This window comes from Culicoides brevitarsis, chromosome 1, assembly GCF_036172545.1.
Source record: "Culicoides brevitarsis isolate CSIRO-B50_1 chromosome 1, AGI_CSIRO_Cbre_v1, whole genome shotgun sequence".
NCBI lineage: Eukaryota > Metazoa > Arthropoda > Insecta > Diptera > Ceratopogonidae > Culicoides > Culicoides brevitarsis.
In genome coordinates this window covers 12,545,395-12,567,042 of record NC_087085.1, presented here as the reverse complement: position 1 = coordinate 12,567,042, position 21,648 = coordinate 12,545,395, and the positions used below count along the sequence as shown (strand labels likewise).

Genomic DNA, 21,648 nt, shown 5'->3' with positions numbered 1-21,648 from the left:
AAAAAAATTTAAAAATAAATTATTAATTTTTTATTATGCCATGTAAAATTTTCGACTTTTTGTTTTTTTTTTTTGTTAAATAAAGTTAAAAACTAATTAATTTATAAATTATAGAAAAATTTTCAGTTGTTAATGGGCTTATGGAAATTGAAAAAAAAATTATATGTACATAATTATCGATACAAATCGAATTTTTTTGATCACAAAAAATAAATAATATTTTTTTATTATTTTTTTTTTAAATTTTGGAATTTTGGTTAAAAAAATCATTTGCTCTCAAACTTAAAATAAAAAAAATATAATGCTTCCATATAAAAAAACAAATTTATTGAATTTCTATTGAACTAATCTAAATGTATCACATCATTTTCCAGCGGCTCACACACTTCAATTAACTCTCCTTCACTTTTAATGCAAGTTCTTCTACCAGTTTCTTCCAATTCATCATAAATTTCTATGCTCTCCTCTTCTTTAACCGACATTTGACTCTCATCCACGCCATTTGTACTGTGTCTCTTCGCAATTGGAGTTGATCTCGTCACTAACGGCTCTTCATCGTCACTACTTTCCTCAACAACGACTCTTTTTCGCTTCTTTTTCTCCGTCGACGACACAAAAACAACTTCTTCCGCTTCTTCCTCATCATCCAAATTTGAATTTCTTGCCTTTGTCGGAGTTTTGTTCAGTTTTTCTGCACTTGGCAACTTGTAAATACGCGCACATTGAAAAGTTATTCCCGTTTCCGGTATAATTTCAGGTCCAACTTTGATGTAACTATAAGTCGTGTACGGCGTAAAATTAAATTCTTCCTTCAAATAGTCGTTAATGATCAAAAAAGCGATTATTTGTTCGGCGTAGAAGCGTTCGTAGCTGGGAACTGCCTCAAAACGCAATGTAGAAGGTCCTTTGCCTAACCACGCATCCACGAGTTTCAAAGCTGTGAGATTTTGTTTCAGCTCGTCAGCACGTCGAATAATTCTTCGCAACGCCCGACAATCTTCAGTAACGTCAATTTTTCTTCCTTGAGGTCTGTCCGCGTAATAACAATGATCGCACATTTTTCCGCAAGAATATTCCTCCCAAACATCCGAAAAATGCGCTGCAATTAACGTTCGACGACATTTCGAGCCATTTATGCAATATTCGACCATGGAATAGGCATTTTTGAGGCCTGTGTGCTCCGAAAACATCATTGTCGTAATTTTGAAGATGTCAGGGAGGCGATAGAGTAAAATGCATTCCGCATAGTTGGCATCACGACCTGCGCGACCACTTTCCTGATAAAAATTCTCCATACTTTTGCCGATTGTGTGATGAATGACGAACCGCACGTTACTTTTGTCGATTCCCATCCCGAATGCGACAGTTCCGATCACCGCTTGAATCTCGCCGTTCAGCCAACGGGAGTGAATTCTGGTTCTTTTGTCGCTATCCAAGTTGGCGTGATAAGGTCGCACTCGGATATCACGTTGTAGCAGTTCTGAGGTGAGTTCTTCGGCGTCTTTGATGCTAAAAGTGTAAATAATCCCCGACATTCCTTTGTAGCGATTTTTTAACAAATCCGCCAGCAGCTCGATGACTTTTTCCTTCTCCGAGGGCTTTTCCAAGACGTGATAATACAAATTTGGTCGATTAAATGGCGCACTAAAGAGCAACGAATGCTTGATATTCAGCATTTTTTGCACGTCGGCGATGACTTTTTGCGTTGCTGTCGCTGTCACACCCAAAATCGGGATGTCCGGGAACAAAGTCTTCAAAGTTCCAAGGAATTTATAGTCCGGGCGAAAATCGTGACCCCATTGCGAGCAACAATGCACCTCATCAATGGCGAATCTATCGAGTTTTTTGAAGCCATGTGCCTTTTGGAGGCAATTCATGAAACGTTTACTCTTCGCCAGTCGTTCAGGCGTCACGTAAAGCAACTTCATGGGACAATTACTGCCTTTTTCCGACAAAAGCTTATGAATTGTCGAGGAAGATTCTTTATCTGTGGTCGAATTTAACATGCGAGCATCGATTCCGAGACGAGCAAGTGACCAAATCTGATCCTCACAAAGCGATAAAAGGGGCGAAATGACAATTGTGATGCCAGAAGTGACGCATGCCGGCAATTGAAAACAAAGACTTTTACCGCCGCCTGAAAAATTTTGAGAAATTGATTCGAAAAACGATTGAAAAATGATGAAATATCGCTTACCAGTTGGAGCAAGTAGCAAAACGTCCTGTTTCGATAAAATAGCGTTGATTGTTCTTAACTGCTGAGGTCTAAAATCCCTGAGTTTGAAAGTTTTCTTCAATATTTCACGAACTTTTGCGGACCAAGGATACTCTTCTGTAGGTAAAAAAAATATTTTTAAAAAAAATCTATGAAAAATCCGAAATTAACTGACCTCCTTCCCAATCCTGACTCGAAAGCTCTTGTGCCTTTTTTTGTAATTGTTTATTTTTCAGCGATTCCTTCAACTCCAACAATTTCCGACGCTTAATTGTGAGTTTCGACAGCTGTTTCTCAACTTCCAACAATTCTCTATCAACTTTTTGGAGTTCTCGCTCGAACCAAGGATCATTTTCAGTCATGGTAAGTCCTTATTTCCTTTATTTTTCACTTAAAATACAAAATTTTCAACAATCACACGTCGAGTCCTCGTTTTGTTTACAAATATTGAGTTACTGAGTGAGTTGCTGTCTTTTGGCGGGATCAGGAACTCATCAAAAGATGGCGCTGCATGTTAAGAATTTTGTTTTAGAAGTTCGTTAATTGTTAATTTTTGATAAATTTCAAAGCGAAAATGTTTAAAAGTTAAAAAATGATAAAAAGAAAACAATTATTTTTATTTTATCTCATTTTGTTGCATTTTTTATTTATTTTTATTATAATATAATATAATAATAATGTCAAAAAATTAATAATATTTACGCACTTTTTGTTCTTGTTGTTGTTTTTTTCCCTATATTTACAAACAATAATAACTCCCTTTAATTTATTTAATTTTATATCATTATTATTTATACTAAATTATCATTTTTTTTTTGTATTTATTTAGTATTAAACTTGTCTGTCGTCACTTTTAATACTAATTATTCTTAACTATTTTTCAAAGGTAATTTTTTTGATCTACGTTTTAATTTAAACTTTAATCTATTTTTTTATTTATTTTTTGTATGTAGCTATTTTTTATTTATTAATTTTAGTTACTTTTTTTGTAGTATAAATTTTTATTTTATTTTTTATTAATCTTGCCAATGTTATTAAATATCATACAGCGCTACAAATTTTTTAGTCTTTTTTAATTATTATTTATTTTTTTTATTTATTACGTTTAATAGTGAATTTTTTAGTTAGAGATTTAGATTATGAGATGCAATGAATGATAATAGAAAGATAATGATAATTAATGAGAGAGATGTGAATGCGATAAAATGCTACAGACGACAACGTTTGCTAAATATATATAATAAGTTTTTATTTTTTTATAGAGTTAGAGAAGATACAATGATTTTTTTCTTTTTTGATGATGATATGCAAGACATTTTTACCTTTGAATTGTTATTCCAATATGATGAGATGATGAGATGAAAATGTATATGATGGGATTATGATGCGTATAAATTTTTATTTTTATGGCCTCTACTTACACTTTGTTTTAAACATAATAGTTTTGTATAATTATTATTATTATTTTTTTTTAATAATAATTAAATGATAATTTTTTTTAAAGGAGAAAGACTAGATAAGAATATAATTTATATTTTTTTTATAATTATATTATTATTTATATAGTTTGTTTTATTGGTTGATTCTTTGTTGATTTTTTATTATATTTATTTTTTTTATTATGTTTGCACAAACAGAACGTCGAACGATATGAATGTTGAAAAGTTGTAAATGCATTTTGTTTTATTTATTTTTGCACTAAATGTTTTTTTTATTTTAAAAGATATGTTTGAACTTATCTTTTCGATTTCTTTTTTCATTACATCATTCAACATCCAAGCTATTTATTTTTTTATATATTTTTTTGTAGGCAGTGTTATTGATAAATTAATAATTATTTATTTTAAAATTATAAGAAATTTATTTTTTTGATTTCGTTCTGTATATTTTTGTTGTTGTTTAAAAAAAACTTAAAATATATATTTTTTTAATATATACAAATAATTATATTTATTTTTTTATATTATATTTTTTTATTTTAACAGAAAAAAGCTTTGCATTTACATAAGAATCAATTATTTATTTATTATCATTTACACCGGCGACGGCATGGAATAAAAAATAGCAGGATTAGCGGGTAACTTCAAATGCTGACTAACATTCTTTCTTCATATTCATATATATATTTATATATAATTATAAACTCTTCTTTCTTTCATTTCTTTAATAATTATTACTTTTCACGAAAAATAAACTTTTTTCTCTCATTTAAATTTAAATAGTAGGAACACTCGTTCGTTTACGAAATTTTGAAGATTATTATTTTTATTTTTTTTGTAATATATATGTATACAACATAGAAAAGAGTCATTTTAACTAATTGCCCTGACCTTGATGATTTAATTAATTATTATTATTAATATTTTGATACTTTTTTGCTTTTTGAGTATATGGTTGACTTGCCGTCATCATCAGTTTTAATTATTATTTCTTTTAATTTCTGGTTATTTTGCAGCAAATGAATCGGAACGAAGATCAATAAAAGAAGAGAAGAGAAATATATATAAAATATACAGAGGCAGAGTTGAATTTTCTTGGTAATGTGTTTAACTTTAATTGTAATTTCTTGCTTATTCATTCCTATTAAAATTTGTTTGTCTATGTCTTGTTTGTATATTTTATTGATGTAAATTGGCTAAATATATGTTCCATCGCGTTTATTTATTGGAAATGTTTATAATTATTTTGTGTTATCTTGTTGTATAAAAATGTTTCTTTTTCTTCCGATTTCTTTAATTTCTAGCATTCTACGTACGTTATTGGAGAGAAGTGATAAACGAAATGTAATATGTTTTAATATATCTACGTAAAATTCCATACAAACTCTAAACTAAATTAATTCTTTCTTACTTTTTTGTGTGTTTTTTGTTTTTTCATTACTTTCTACTATAATACAGCTCACAATATTATTACATTTGCGTGTTTCTGGTTGATTTTTGTGTTTTTTTCTATTTGCGGAGAGTTGGTATGGCACAGAAAGTTTTTTCTCTCTCCGCAACAGCATGTCGACACACAGCTTATCGATTCGTTCGGTATTTCCTATCGTTACTTTTCGATCTGCTGCGACTTCGACGCCCGGGACGCGATGTCCATCGATGATCGGCAGCGCCTCCGGCATCGTCATCGCTTTCCGTATCTGAGCTTTGAGCACTTTGTGTACTTGCGGTACTTCTAGATTGCTTACGTGAGTTAACTGGGCTGTCTTGATTGCCGCCCAACAGTCTTAAGTTTGAGTTATTACTTGGATAGTCGCTTGGTGCGGGACCTGGAGGCGACGCCGGATGTTCCTCGTCGTAATAATCGCCATAAAATTCCATGTTGACATTACGATAAAACTCCTCGGTTGGTTCGCCGCCCCTATTAAAGAACTCTGGATTCGGGTCGGGACGATAACATTGCTCATAAAGCACGGATCCGCTCTCGTAGTCGTTCTCGGAATACACTTCGGGCGGATTTATGTCGAGCCCGGCATTCAAGCGTTGCTGTTGCATCCAATTCTGTGGGAAATTCGGGATAGGTGGGGGATGATGCATGCTCGCGTGATTGTGATGCATCGTTTGCGACGTGTTATGCATGCTATTGGGCACCCATCGTGGCGGATGCGGAGGCATGCGACGTCCCACTTGCGGCGATATCGGATTCGGGTTCAGCGGATTGTGACGAATTGTCATGTTTGTCGTGTTAATTGGCATGTAAGAGCCATACGGGTGATCGGGAGGCGGCGGTAACATATCTTGCAAGTTCAGGGGTTCCCGTAGCGGCGCATTGTACTCACTACTGCTTGGCGATTGGGAACATTTGACACACGAATCGTCGCTCGTTTGACCGCCACGTTGCAGCGTCACTGTCGCATATGGCTCCGGATGTGAGTTGTTGAGTATTTTGGCAGTGCCGTTTTGATGATTTGTTAATTCGGCATATTCGGAAATTTGTGCGAGCGAATGTGTGGGTTTCACGAGGGAATTTCCGTGTAACCAAAGGGTGTGTTGTTTGTCGGGAATCATGGTTCCTGTGACGCCAGTTACGCCCGGATAGGAAGCTTTCATGTTGCGTTTGTTCTTGCGAGCCCAAACGATGGCGAAAACAGCGCCGCCAAGCAAAATGGCACCCAAAGCGCCGAGAGCGATGAATGACAGCCAACCAGCAGTCCAAAATCCAGAATTTGGATCAGATCTGTAAAGAAAAAAAAAAAATTATTATTTTTTGAAAAAAAAAAAAAAATTTAGCATGAAACATTTTTCAAAAATTTTTTGAATTTCATTTTTAATCATTTTAAATTTTAGAAAATATTGAAAAAAAATCAAAAAAGAAAAATCTTTAAATTTAAATCTTTAATTTTTTGGCAATTTTTTTTTTAATTTTTGAACTAATGAACAAAGCTCTCAGAGTTTCAATTAAAAAATATTAAAATAAATTTTTTTTAAATTATTTTAAAAATCTTCAGTTTTTTGAAAGAAAATTATCATTACTCTTAATTATTTTTTTTTTTAGAAAATTCAAAGAAGAGATAGTCAATTTTTCTACTTTTGACAAATAATTAAATTTCTGTTAAAATCTGTTTATTTAATTTAAATAAACTTTATTTATTTTAATATAATTTTTTTCTTAAAAATTTTTTAATTTTGTATGGAAAAAAATAATTTTATTTAAATTTCCTCGTTAAATTCACAAAACTTTCAGAATTTAAAATAATAATTACTTGAAAATATTACTTTTTATGCTTTGAAAAACTCAAAATTCTTCATATTTTATTCAAAACTTTTGAAATCCGATAAAAAATAAAATTATAGTGAAAGATATCAAGTAGAAACTTTGAAAATTTTTATATATTTTAAGTAATTTTAAACATAAATTCATAATTCTAAATCAAAAATGTTAAATTTTGCAAATAAAAAAAATTATTATAAATTTAAAAAATTTGCTTCAAAACGGTATCCAAAATATTTTCATCAATTTAATTTAATTAACTTTAAAACTTACGTTGCTGGTCGAATAATGAAAGACGGATCCATGTGAAGGGCAGCTGGAGGCGAATACGGACCATATCCTCCTGCTGTTCCGCCCGCAACTCGTGCGATATATCGTCCTCCGGGACTCAAACTATTAATTACGACAGATTGTGTGGTTGCGTTCAGAGACATTTGCCCCAGTAATTTGTTAGTTGCATTGGATTTTATCTGGATCTGTGCCATAAAAAGAAAGCAAAAAAAAAAGAAGGAAGAAAACATTTTTCGTTAAATAGTTGCACAAAATGAAAAGAAAAATCTTCAAACAAGAAAAAAAAATTGTTTCTTTTCATACCTTGTATCCAGTTAATTCTCCATTCAGCAAGTGCGATGGCGGCGGAGACCATCGCACAAAAGCTGCCGTCGTATTAATGATGCCGACTTTTATGTCAGTTGGCGGTGCCGACGGTGCAGATGGCATTGTTCGTCGTTTTCTAATGTTTGACACCATTCCGCCGAGACCCTTGGGCGCCGCCACAAAAATCTCGTATTCCGTGTACGGCTTCAAGTCGTTCAACGTGTGCTCCTTTGTATCCAAAGCGGCAGCTTGTGATTTGTACGCGCCCCGAGGCGAGACATTATTCACGTTTGGCAAGACAGCAGGCACGGGTCTGTAATACAGCGTAACGGGACCCGTATGGAGATTTTCCGACGTTTCCCAATAGACGTCCAGAGACTGTTTTAAAAAAATTTCATGAAATTCACGCAAAAAAAAAATTGGGGAGAGAGATTATCTTACGTTGTATGACGTTGATACGACAGCCGTTATCATGATGTTGAGGGCAGATCCCCAACGACTCCCTTGCGGCTCGGGAATACTCGCCATATCCATTTCCTCGTCATCCGTCTCATCTTTACTCATTACACGTACAAACACTTTCTTCACAATGCTTCCGGCTTCATTTAATGCAGCGCATGCATACCATCCCTAAAAACGAGAGCGAGAGAAAAAACAGACAAAAATAAATTTTCCGCAAATAAGGTACACACACTCGAAAAAACTTATTTCAATACTTTTTCAATTTACTAATGCAAGTCATTTTCCCAATCATTTCAATCCCTTAATGTTTTTCCTTTATTATTATTATCATCGTCATAAGAGTCACACAAACACACACACCGAACAACAACGACACCGTAATAAGCCATGATTGGCACACATTAAATGCTGTTCATGTTTTATTAATATTTCTCCGAAAAAAAAGTTCTGTGCGACATAAAAAGGTAGGCTGGAAGGCAATTTCTAACAGTTTGTCACAGAATTTATGTTCAAAGTGCCCCCTTTCCGTTCTCCAAAGTTATTATTATTATTATAATCGCCACACAGCCGTTTAAACTCATCCGTTTGCCAAAAAAAAAAAATAAAACTAATTTTCACTCGAGAGGAAAAAGTAAAAGTAGAGTAAAAGTTTGAAACTGACATAAATTTCCTGTGTGCAAAGAACAGTGCTAAAAAAATGCTACTCGTGTTACTTTAGCCATTCATTCATCCGACATCCGATCATTTAATGCATTTTTATTAAATGTTCGGCTCGTTGATGACCTAAAGACATTTCAAAGTTTAAATTTAGTTTTTTGAAATGTCTATCCGAATGATTTTTATTTTTTAAAAAATTTATTTGAATTATTAAAAAAAATTATTTAAAATTATTAAATTAATTAATTAAATCAAATTAATTAAAAATTATTAAAATCAAAAAAAAAAATTAAAACTTTTAAAAATAATTATAATATTTTTTTTAATTAATTTTATTTTTTATTAATTTTTTTTTAAATTTTTAATTAATTTTTTTATTAATTAATTTGTATGGTTTAAAAAAATAATTAAAACTAAAAAAAAAATTTTAAATTGTTAAACAAAAATTTAAATGAAACAATTTTAAACATTCAATCGTCAAAAAAATAAAAAAAAAATATTATTAGCTTAAATTTTTTATTCTGTTGTTTACTTCTAACATTGAAATTTATGAATAATATAAAAAAAATTATTATACATGGAAATTTTCTATATTTTTTTTTTAATTAATCCTTCTTTGCTCAAATTTTATTTTAATTAATTTAAATTTAGATGGTTAAAATTTTAAAATATTTAATATTGCATTTTTTTACGTTTTATATTTCTTTTTTAAATTCCTGTTTAAGAAAAATTTTAAATTTCGTCCTTAAAAAAGCTTCATAAAAGTTTAAAAATATTAGAAAATATTTTTATAAAAATTAAATAAATGTATGATTTTTATATGAATTTTAATCATATATTTATTTTTTAAAAATTAATTTAATTATTTAAAAATTTTTAGCTTTTTCCAAGGGCGAAATTTAAAACATTTTTATATGGGATTTTTTTTTAAATACTTTTTTTATCTAAAAAAAATTATTTAACATGAATTTTCGTCTTTTAATTTTCAAAAATTACTGAATTTACTAAAAATGAGAAGAGAATCAATTTTAATAACAAGAAACACTTTTTTATAAAAATTTTTTGAAAATACGCTCAAGTAATTCAATTCCTTTTCATTACAATCACTAACTTGACGACAATTTTTTTTATTGGTAAAACTTCACACATCGTTAGACATTTCTTGTCACATCACACATCCATTGATATATATTTATTACGCTGGTTGGCTATTTCGTCATCTACATCGTGAATGTGCTAATGATGTTTTAATGGATTATTATATCAGAACAACGTGTTACTGATTTCACTTATCACGTATTAGTGGATAAAAAGTATTTATGCGGCAAAGGGCTGCGCAATGCCCATTTCCGTGGGAAAATTTTTATATTTTTGCTTGCCAACGAGCCTTGATTCAAACCACGAAAACCAAAATAGATACAGCTAAATATTTAATGGAGAAAAAATTTTGTGTGTGTGTTCGAGTAAAACCATCATCAGCTTGATGTTATATGTGCTCATGGGTAAAATCAATTAATCTGGCTTGACATAAAATGCACACACAGAACATGAATGATAAATAGGTGACTGCGAAAGGAGAGAAAAGTCCTTACCTGATCATTATGAGTAACGTCACGCAAAAGTAGGTCACCGTTCTCGTTGATTTCTAAATAATTGCTGATGGTGCTCGGCGTTGAAAAATGCACATTTGAGGGATCTGAGACGCCACTGACACTGATGTCGCGTTTTGCGCGTTTCGCTGCCGACGCTCGCATAATTTCCTGAATTTCTTCCTCGGTGCGTCGTCGACGGAACGTCTTTCCCGCCATGGCAGCGGCAGTATTTCCCGCATCCGCATCGTCGTCAGCAGAAAAATTGTCCGACTTATCGCGCATTATCTGATCAAATTCATCCAACAGTGAAATGGCATCACGCGTGGGAACACGTTTGTGTCGCACCGATTCATCATCAAATTGCTCCTCATGCAAGTTGACAATGTGCAAGCCATTTATTTCACGCTTTGTACGTGCATCGTCGTGGTTTTCTTCATTTGCTGCCATTGTTGTTGTGACATTTGTCGTTGGCGTTGCTGTTGTCTCGTTGTTGCCGTTGCGTTTCGTTCGTAGCGGCGACATTTTCGTGTTCGAGAGCAGGTCGTTGCGCGTGCTGAACGAAATTTTGGGCTCTTCGTGAGTGAAACGACCAACGCGATCCCACACGACACGAACGCGCGGGCGTCCTTGTGCACGACAAGGCATTTTCACGGTTTCGCCTTCTTTTGCGGTGACATCAGCAGGTGCCTCGACGAATGTTGGCACAGCTAAACACGGAAGAAAATGAAAATTATTTTCATGACACGAGAGGAAAATGAAAAAAATTATAAAAAAAAATTAAAAATATGCTTTTTTATGAAAAAGGCTCTAAAAAGTTGAAAATAACCGAAAATTTTTCAAAATTTTCAATCAAATTCATATTAAAAATTTTGGCCTCTCAAAATTTTTTCTTTCGCTTAAAATTTTGAAAAAATTTTCTTTATTTTCAACTTTTTAGAACAATTTTTAAAAAAAAAAAATCATTTTTTAATTTTTTTTTAATTTTTTCTCGTTGAAATTTCTATAAAAAGCATATAAAAACACTTACCATACACATGCAGCATGACAGTAATTGAAACATTTCCTCCCTCATTTTGTCCCTTGCAAATGTACTGCCCTTGATCTTCGGGACGTGCATCCTCGATGCGCAATGTGTTGTCAAGTAAGACGCGCGATCTTCCTTCCGGTAAATTTCCAATCTCGCGATGCCAAGAAACAGTAGGAACGGGATCTCCGGCAAGTTCGCAGGGTAAATCGAAGCCTTCGCCTTCAATGACTTCCGTATCGTGAGGTCCTCGGATGACAGTTGGCGGCGCAAGAACTTTGAGCATTGCAGGAGGTGCTGTTCGACTGCCTGCCATACTTTGGGCTGAACATTCGTATGAACCGGCGTCGCTTGCTTGCACTTCGGAGATCATTAAGCTGCCGGAATCGACGAGAGAAAGTCTGGAAATGAAGAAATTTGGTAAGAATTTTGAAATTTGGTAAAAATTTTGAAATTTTTGTTTATTAAATTGATTTAACTTTTATTAATATTGATTTATTTTTCAATTTTCAAGCTTAAGAACCATCAGAAAGACATCCAAAGAAATTTTCTTTAATTTTTGATCAATTTCAAGCTTGAAAATCATGAAATGGGCTCAAAAATGAAAGTTAAGTATTTTTTACGTATTTTTTATTTTTCAATTTTCAATCTTGAGAACCAAGAATTCAAGAAAAAGGAATTCAAAGAAAAATTTCAAAAGAAAAATTTTATGATGAATATCAAGCTTGAGAATTATCAAATTTACTTCGAAAAATAATATAATTAAAAAAAAAAATATTTAGGCCGCTCTAAATTTTTTTTAACTTTTTGTCCCGTTTCAAAAGCTGAAAATCCAATGGGGCACAATAAAAAAAAAGTTGAAAAATTCATTAAAATTGACCGGTTTTTGGTCATTTTTCATATTTTTTCAAGAAATTTTCCAATTTTTTTTTTTTAAATTAAAATTTATAAGAATTTTTGTATATAAAAATGGTATTTTTACTTAAATTTTCTTCTTCAAAATTTTTTTCAAAAAAAAATATTTTTCGACAGTTATTTTTATGATATTTTTTTTATTTAATTTTTAACTTGAAATACTTTGAGATCAATTTTAAACTATCAAATCTCAATGTAAATACCATAAAACAACTAAAATATTCATTAATGACCAAAAATTGTTTAAATTTTGTCATTTTGTATGAAAAAGTATTTCACAATTTTTTTTTATGTATTTTGCCCCCATTTTGAAAAAAAGTTTTTGGGACAAAAGGCTCGAAAAAAATTTGGAGCGACCTTAAAAATAAAAAAAAAACAAAAATTTCTTACCTTTTTCCTCCCAAATCCAGCGACTTTCCATCCTTACTCCACAGCACCGATGGTTCTGGAATGCCTCTCGGAGGACTGCACGGCAAAATCACAGGTCCCCCAACTATTGCTACTGTATTCTTCGGTGGCACAATGCGGAACTCATCTCGTAGCACTGTCGAGAGAAAAACAGGTAAATGATGATTAAAATAACGATAATAATAATTTCGATTAAATAAATGTGTGTTGTTGTTGTTGTTTGTGTATGTTTTCAATAAAATTTGCATAATTTTGTGTACATAAATTTTCGGGGCGGGGGGGTATTTAATATTCTATTTATATTGTCATTTCATTTTCCACATGATCGGTCACAGGAATGAGAGGGTAATTAAGGATTTAAAATTGATTGTGTGAAAATATTGCCTTGATTGAGTGTACATGCGACGCACATTTAATCGGATTTAGAATGGATTTATAAGCCAGAGATTTAAGGTGACAATTATCTCTCTCTACCCAGCTCGTGCTGCTGACCAAATGTAGCGATAAATCGATAAATGTTCCAATCACCATAAAATCTAATCGTCAAATTTCATCATCGTTCAATCAATTTATTGTCGAAATTCGAGTCGACATGAAAAAGAAAGCGTGTCACTCTAAAAAGTTTAATTAATTTATCAATCTATCTGAATTAAACAGCAAAGCTAATGTTTAGACAACATTTTACAAAATATTATTACCATTATTGCTATTAGCATACTTGAGTCGAATAAACACGAAAGCGATATACAGAAATTCAATGACGATGATAATAAAATAATAATAGAGTTACATGCAGTAACAGCGAGCAATAACAATAAAGTAGGTGTTAATATTAGCATTATTTGTGTGATACGGCGAATAAAGTGAAGTGAGAGACAGTCTGACACAAAATAATAATTATCTCCATACAATAACGAGTTGTTACAATAAAATAATAACAATTTTATTTATATAAAAAAAATTATGAATAATCAACGCCCAGCAAACAAACAACAATAAAATACAATAAAAATTGCCCTTTTGTGATATGACGACGACTCAAACGACTGACACAAGCTTATTCGATCAAAACGCTCGCTCATTATTATTCATTCATTCATTAATTGAATGCGTGTTCAAACTGTGTTCAAATGTCAATTTGAACTATGATATTTTGTGTCCGACATACATTTAACACACATTTATGCCGCCCGCCGTTCAATCGTCTGTAGCTACGCTTTATTTACAAATAACACCAAGATAAATAGAATAATTATTAAATGCATCGAGCAACGGGCGACACATAACACGTATCATGTCGAATTTTTTGGAGGCATATCACTTGAAGGCATTTAAGCTCTGATCCGAAAAAAATAAACCGAAACGAATGCATTTTCTCGGTCAATTGCTGTCATGACAAAAGCATTTACGGGCGGAGTTGAAGAATTGGCAAGGGCACGTCAATCTCAATTTGGTACGATTGTTAGAGCCCTTCAGAGTTGAGAAATTTTATTTTTTTTTCAACAAGAGTTGGCTTGAAAGAAGTTGTTGAAGTGTGTGGAACACGAAACTTTTCTAATTTCTCGATGATTTTCAAGCACGAACAATCCAGAATATTATAATTTTAATATAAATGTTTTCTCTGTTTGTACATATCATGCAAATGTAGCTCCAGAGACGATGTGACGAGGATATGGCGTGACAAAAAAAGAAACGGATCATATAAACTGGTTGAAGGAAAAAATCGTCGATGAAGAAATTAAATTGGATTTTTTATAAAAAAAAATGTAATTTAAAATTTTTAATAATTTTATGTTTTTGAGTTTTAGTTTTAATTTACTTTTTCGAAAAATTAATTTTTTTTTCTATATTAAATATTAATTTTTTATGCCATTAATTTATTCATTTAAATTTAAATATTATTTTATTTTTTTTATTATTTATTTTTAATTTTATTAATTAAATTAGTTATTTTTTTATATTTTTAATTTTTGTTTTTTCGTTTTAATTTACTTTTTGAAAATTATTATTTTTTTTTAATAAAAAATTAATTTTTAATGCCATATTAATTTAATTAATTTTATTATTTATTTAAATTAATTAAATTGAATCAAATTAAAAAACATTATCTAATTTATTTATATTATTATTAAAATATTATTTTTAATTTTAATTTAAATTATTTTTTTAATTGTTTTAATTTTTTTATTAATTAGTTTTGTTTAATTTAACTTTATTTTATTTTTATTATATGAATATTAATATATATTTTTTAATTTTCAGTATATGGAACAACACAATGAGATATTTAATACTTAGATGAGAGAGATTAAAAAATTAAAAAATCTTCCAATTAATTCAAACCAAGCATATAAACTTTAATATTTTTTTTTATTTTCAGGGCAAACATTAATCCTAAGTGGGTCAGAATTTTTTTTTTCATGTTTTACATTTTAAAATTAACTCTAAAAACTCTTTAAATATTTTTTCATAAAGGACTAATTTAAAATTTTCCATTTGAACAAAAAATTTTAATGAGAAAATTAAAAGCTTTTAATTTTCAAAGAAAAAAAAATAACAAAAGTTAACTAAAAAGAGAAAAATCTTTGAAGTTTTCAAAAAAAGAACCGACAGCCTCTATTTTCCGGTCCTTTTCATCTCTATTCATCCCACACTCATGCGACACACTCGGAACAATTTAGTGGAATTTTAATATTTGCATTATTATTAGACACACAAATAGAGATAAAAGTTGCACATGAATGGGTGATGAGTGTATGTCTCAACTTTATTTTAAAGGTAAACTTTATAACAACATCACACTCCATTCTCTACAATATTTTTGGCTCTTATGTGTTGGAGTGTCGTTGCTGGCTGCCATGTCGCTTTTTAAACGACACAACATATAATAATAATAATATTATTTAAATATCATCGTATCGTTAGACAAATCCAAGCCGAATCCGTAAGCAAAATGCATGGCGATGCAGCATAAAGGCTTAGAATAGGAGGTGTCTGCATCGCATTTCGACGAGAAGTACTTTAAAAAGACATAAACAACATCCATAACACCATATTTGGCGCAAAATAAACAAAACACTCCATGAATAATAAAAAACAAAAATAAATTTGGTGCTTGGAGCGTTGTGAGTTTGTCGCGTAGAAGTCGCTTCAAACACGAATCGCGTGTCGCTGAAGCCGACGATATCTGCTTATTAGAATCTTTGATGATGTTTACATGTTTTTCTGTTTAACTAACAAGAAAAAAAGTGTTATTAGCATCACTTACTTGCTATCTGTAGTGTTGCATTTCTGCTCGAGACACTGCCAGCTGCTGACCTCGCCTCACACCAATAAACGCCGGCATCCTGTTCTCGTTTATTTTGCATTACCCTAGAAAGAAAATGAGGAAAAAAATGAGAAGATTTATAAAAAAAAAAGAACGAAGAATAAGATGAATGTTTAACATTTTGTTGCAATGTAGGTACAGACATACACGACTAAGTAGCGATGTGTTAATGTATTTTTCTTGAGATATTAAGGCAAGCAAAAATAAATGAAAAATAATATTATCTCCGTTTCCCGTTTTTCTCAAGTCATTTATAAATATGTGCATGAACGAAAAAAAAATTGTACAAGGATAATAAACATTGTTTGCCTTTCCACACTCACTTCTCCGCCTTTCGAAGACGTACAAAGAGGGATAACGAGAATGCATCAGATATACTATTAACAACATGCAGCACGAAATAATCCAAAGAAGTTAACCTTTAAAGCTCCGAAAAAATACTGTGTACATTACTTGTATGCATCGTTTTCTGGAACATTTCAAAATTATGGCAAACAAGAAAATTAGGCAGGCATTCGGAGGAATTGCAGCAACCCAGGTATAAAAAATTGCATTAAAAGTGCCTCAAAATTCAATTTTTTTTTTGAATCAAATATTTTAAAAATATATTTAAAAAAATTGATATTAGTTTAGAATTAATCTATCAACAAAATATTTTATATCTAACTGAGTTAAACAAAAATTATTTATTTTATTTTTTTTCTGACAATTTTAAAAAAATTGAGTAATAAAAAATTATTTAAATTAATATGTTTAAATATTTTAATATTTTTTTTATTAATAAATATTTAAATAAATTAAAATTTTAGTTTAATTAACAATAATTTTTTTTAAATTATTTTTGTTTGAATTTTGAATATTTTTATTTTTTATTTAATTTTTTTATTTTTATTTACAAAAGCTTTGATGTGTATATACCTATGATTTTTTTGCCATTGTTTCTCACAAAATGAGAGTTTTATAATAAATAAATATTCAATAATTTTTTTTTTAAATTTATTTGATTTTTTTTTTATTATTTATTTAAGAATTTATTTTTTAATAAATTTTAATTTTTAATACATCATTAAATTTTTTGAACATTTTTTACATAAAATATCGAGTTTTAAAAATTATTTAATGATTTATTAAAAACTGAATAATAAAAAATTATATAAAAATAAAATAATTTTAATTAAATTAACAATAAAATATTAACAATAAAAAATAATATTTTTTTTTAAATTTTAATTTATAGAATTAATTTTATTTAATTTATTTAATTTATAGAATGTGCTTTTAAACTTCGAAAATTATTTTTTTTCTCTTACAAATTTTTTAAAACTTTTTTTTATTAATTTTTTTTTTAGTAAAAAAATTGTAAAGGGCTTTTTAACCCAACATTTTCAGCTGGTTAGAAGAAGGAAATCTGGCAACTTTTGACTATGAAGTCGCTTCACAGAGGAAAAAGATGAAAGAAAACGAACGTATGGACCCTATCAACGTTGCAAGTACACTACATTAGCTTATGTATGTGTAGTCATAAAATGAAAAATAAACATAATGAAATGGATATAAATGGAAATGGGAAATAGTATGAAATATAAATTTACGTGTGCTCCAAATATCTTTGAGTTAAGCAGCTGGCTGTGTTGTTGTTGTTGTTGGCGATTTTTCCTCCGAACACAAAACAGACACAGATACGGAGGCAGAGAGAGAGAAAAAGGACACAAAAACAGAAATAATAAAACAAGACAATATTCACAGGAAAATATCCGTATTTGTATGCAGAATGATCATCCAGAGAGGAGTTATGCAGAGAAGAACTAAAAACGATAAGCAAAATAATGCCAAACTAAGCAAAACATATTATATTATTATATTTTCCGAATGTTGTACGAGCAAACCGATCGACCGACGACGACGACGAGGAGAGAACAGCAAAATAATATAATACAATAATAATACAACACAAACTACAATACAAAATTATTGATTTCGCATTATTTTAGAATTAGCATAAATTTTGGAGAGGATGTGCTACTCTGCTACCCGACGACGACGACTACGACGAATGACACAAAAACGATGATTTTGATCAAATTTTCTGGATTATATGGTTCGCAACCTCTGATTATACATACACGTAAATAATGATACTCGAGCACTTTTTTTTTCTCTGTTGTTGGTGAATTGTTATCCACAATTCATGCATGAAAATAGCAAAATATGGGAAAAAACCGGTAGAAATAAATTTCTTTTTTTTTTTGCGTTCGTTGGTTGGTTGTTGGATCATCATCATAATAATCATCATTCGACACACCAGTCGAACACACAGAGATAGGGAAAAAAATCAATTCAACTAATTTCAAATTTATTCAGGATTTTTTTTTTCAGTGAACTTGATGTCATTTATTCCAATTCTTCTCTTTTTTTGAGAACGTGCGGCAGAAAAAGGAATTTAAGTTAGTGAAATGATGTGTAAAGTAAAATTGAAAGTGGTATTAAGAGCTTATCATAAACTTCCGGATTATATAGTTGCTTCCTCTCTTGACAAAAAAAAAATATTTGTGTGTTTTTATTTATTTTTTTCGTATTTTTATTTTAAATTCAAGGATTAGTTTTTTCCCCTGGTATGGAAATGAAAATTGTAAAAGTTTAGTGGTCAGATTAAAATTTCAAAACTTTTTTTTTGCGTACTGAGAATTGTGTCATGATCAAGTGACAAGCAAAGAGAGAGAGAGAGTTCATAAATTTCCGCAAGAAGTGCCCATATTTTATAAATTATTGCTTTTATTACGTTTTGATTCCCATTCTAATGCAGTAAACGTCTTCATTTAAAAACAAATAACCATTCATTTAAATTCCGCTTCTGCTCTTTGAGTTTTGAAGAAAGAGGAAGCCAATAAAGCATGAAAACTCGCGTGGATACAATGGAATCTCTTTGTTGTAGCCCGAACAATAAATTATCGTGAATGAATGTGAGGCGCAAGTGAATGTGAATGCGAACAATTGTAAATCGATTTCTGGCATTAAACGGAGTCCTCAAAGGCTTTTTATTGTTTGGTAAAGCCATTTGAAGATAATTTTAAAGGAGAAATTGTCTTAAATTTTATAGGTCTGGTTCAATTTACGATCTAAAAGCTGTAAAAAATATTTTTGTTTTTTTTTAATTATTTTTAATGAAACAAAAAATTGATAAAAAAAAAATAAAATTATTGATAAAAAAAATTAAAATAAATTAAATTGAAAAATAAATTATTTAATTTAAAATAAATAATAAATAAATAAAAATTAAATTAAAATTTAAATTAAAATAATAAAATAATTAATTTTAAATTTAAAAATTAAAAAATTTTTATATGCTTTTTTATTTAAATTCAATAAATTAAAAAAAATTATGAAAGACCTAAAAAATTAAATTTAAAAAAATAAAAATATTAAAATGTAAAATTTTAGAATGTAAAAATTAATTAATTAAATAAAAAAAAATTAATTTTAAAATTTGAAGAAATATCAAACAAAGAAAAAATAAAAAAATAATTTCTTTTAAGTTTAATAAAATTTAAATTATTTTTTTAATTTTGAAATAAGATCTAAACATGAAGAAAATAATAAAATTCAGAACTTTTATATTTTAAATTTTAGTATATATTTTGGGAAATTTTTATACAAATTTTTTTTGAAAGAATAAAAATTGTAATTAATAAAAGTTTTTTAAAATTAATTATATTTTTAATTTAAATATTTTTCTTTTCATAACTTAAAATTTTTTGAAAAGATTTTATTCATGAATCAATACTTTCTTTCAATTGGAGGTTTTTTAATTTTAATAAAATACTTGCAAATTTTAAATTATAATATAGAAATTATTCAACTTAATATTTTAATTTAAAATAAGTTTTTTGTAGAAATTTTTCATTGAATTGAAAAAATTCAAGATTTTTTTTCAAATTCAGCAAAATTTTCATATAAATGGAAAAAACTTTTTAAATTTTCAGACAATTGACAATAAAACGAGAATAAACCGAGAGAAAGTCTAATCCAATCCCATCCACTTTAGAGAAAAAAAAAGCATGAAAGCTTGCCAGCCAAACAAAATAATCACGTAAATTTCCTCATGTACTCTCGTTACTTTATTTATTATTAAAATGATCATACAACGAAGAAGTCGACGACGACGACGAACATTATTCTTCCCAACATGAACCACATAAATACATTTACATTACATCTCAAATAATAAATTAGGAGGCCTAACACAAAGCAAGCATAAAACATGTTAGTAGAAAAAGAATATAAAATAATATTATTATGATGACTTTATTTTAGTTCAGCATCATCATCACGATTTTATGCATGTCGTATTGTTGTTTCGTTTTGTTTTGTTTCATTACAAGCCAGCCTCGTACGTTCGCCACAGCAAATTAGTCCGTTTCGTTTGACAATTCATAAATTCAGGAAATTGTCTCTTGAATTATTTCCCTTTTTTATTTATTTATTAGCATTATGATATGATCATTTTTTATTGTATTTTGCGAGCGTGTCGTTAAATTACCGAAACAACGAACGAAAGAGTGCAGACTTCCAACAAAAAAAAACATAAGCACTTTTTGTTGATCCGATTATTTATATTTTTTTTTTTTTGTTTATTTTCTATGGAAATAATGAATTGAGGAATTTTTTGTGCTGTAAGTCTTGTCAGAACAAAGCGAAAATATATAAATTTAAATTTAGAGCAAATCTTCGAGGCAAACTGTCACCTCGAGAGACACATTTATACTTTGCACTGCCTCCCCTATTCCTACCTACTCTCTTGTATTTTTTTAAATTTCGCTGTTTATTCATTCGTCGTTTGTTGTTGTTGATGAAAAAATACAAAGCACTCGAAAAAAAAAAATAAAAACAAAAAATGTAGAACAAGCATAAGAGCATCAAACTTTAGATATTAAAAATATATCGTATTATGTTTAAACCCAATCTCCTCAACTATTCAACAAAAATATATAGTATGTGAACAAAATAACAAAACAAAAAAAAATGTTTTTTGCAAACAATAAATTTCTAAATGGTATTTTTGTACTTTTCTCTCTTGTTGTTCTATTTTTGACAATTGAGTAGCGACTAAGTGAAGTGGCGTGCAGATGCAAAAACACACAAAAAGTTGCATAAAAGGAGTTTTTAAAGTACGAGAGATCACGATTTGTGTTTGGGTTTGGTGATGAAATGGATGAAATTGGGATTGGGCGTCTCCATAAAATTTTTATCATTTTTATCAAAAATTTTTAAGTTTTATCATTTAAAAGAAAAATTTTAATGATAAAAAATATAAAAAAAAATCATTTTTGAACATAAATATTTAATTTCAAGCAAAAAATTTTCAAAAAATCATATTTTAGTTAAAATTTGGGTAACCCGTAGACTTCGTTCTACCCATCGAAGTAAAAATTGAAGAAATGAGGTATGCAATGAACTTTACACGCCATATTTGGAAAATTTTATTAATTTTCTTTGAATTTTTCATGCAAAGTTCTAATTTTTCTCAAAAATTTAATTTAACAAAAATTAAATTTTTAATTGTTTCTTAAAAAAAATTCAAAATTTAATTTTTTTATATAAAAAAATTCTAAATTTTAATATTTTCTTAATTTTTAAAATTAATTAATTTAATTTAATTTAATTTTAATTAATTTTTATTTAATTATTATTTAATTTTAATTTATTTATGATTTAAATTTTATTTAATTTTAATTTATTTATTTTT

General features: G+C 29.2%; 2 protein-coding genes across 2 annotated transcripts in view; both read right to left on the bottom strand.

Moving 5' to 3' along the window:
• Positions 1-310: 310 nt before the first annotated feature.
• LOC134836991 (ATP-dependent DNA helicase Q1-like) lies at positions 311-2,618 on the bottom strand. Its single transcript, XM_063852294.1, has 3 exons — positions 2,391-2,618; positions 2,198-2,332; positions 311-2,137 (listed from the first exon to the last, which is right to left on the bottom strand). Exons 1-3 carry the CDS (start codon positions 2,575-2,577, stop codon positions 345-347), a joined length of 2,115 nt encoding a protein of 704 aa, XP_063708364.1. The 5' UTR covers positions 2,578-2,618; the 3' UTR covers positions 311-344.
• A 2,526-nt stretch (positions 2,619-5,144) lies between these two features.
• Positions 5,145-21,648, bottom strand: part of LOC134838125 (protein sidekick-like) — a 60,337-nt gene continuing 43,833 nt past the window's right edge. Inside the window, exons 3-10 of the mRNA XM_063853590.1 lie at positions 15,846-15,949; positions 12,560-12,713; positions 11,258-11,655; positions 10,231-10,937; positions 7,961-8,149; positions 7,517-7,897; positions 7,196-7,398; positions 5,145-6,388 (exon numbers count right to left, since the gene is read on the bottom strand). Coding sequence (XP_063709660.1) covers positions 5,233-6,388; positions 7,196-7,398; positions 7,517-7,897; positions 7,961-8,149; positions 10,231-10,937; positions 11,258-11,655; positions 12,560-12,713; positions 15,846-15,949 — 3,292 coding nt within the window. The 3' untranslated portion in view covers positions 5,145-5,232. The remainder of the gene's footprint in view (positions 6,389-7,195; positions 7,399-7,516; positions 7,898-7,960; positions 8,150-10,230; positions 10,938-11,257; positions 11,656-12,559; positions 12,714-15,845; positions 15,950-21,648) is intronic.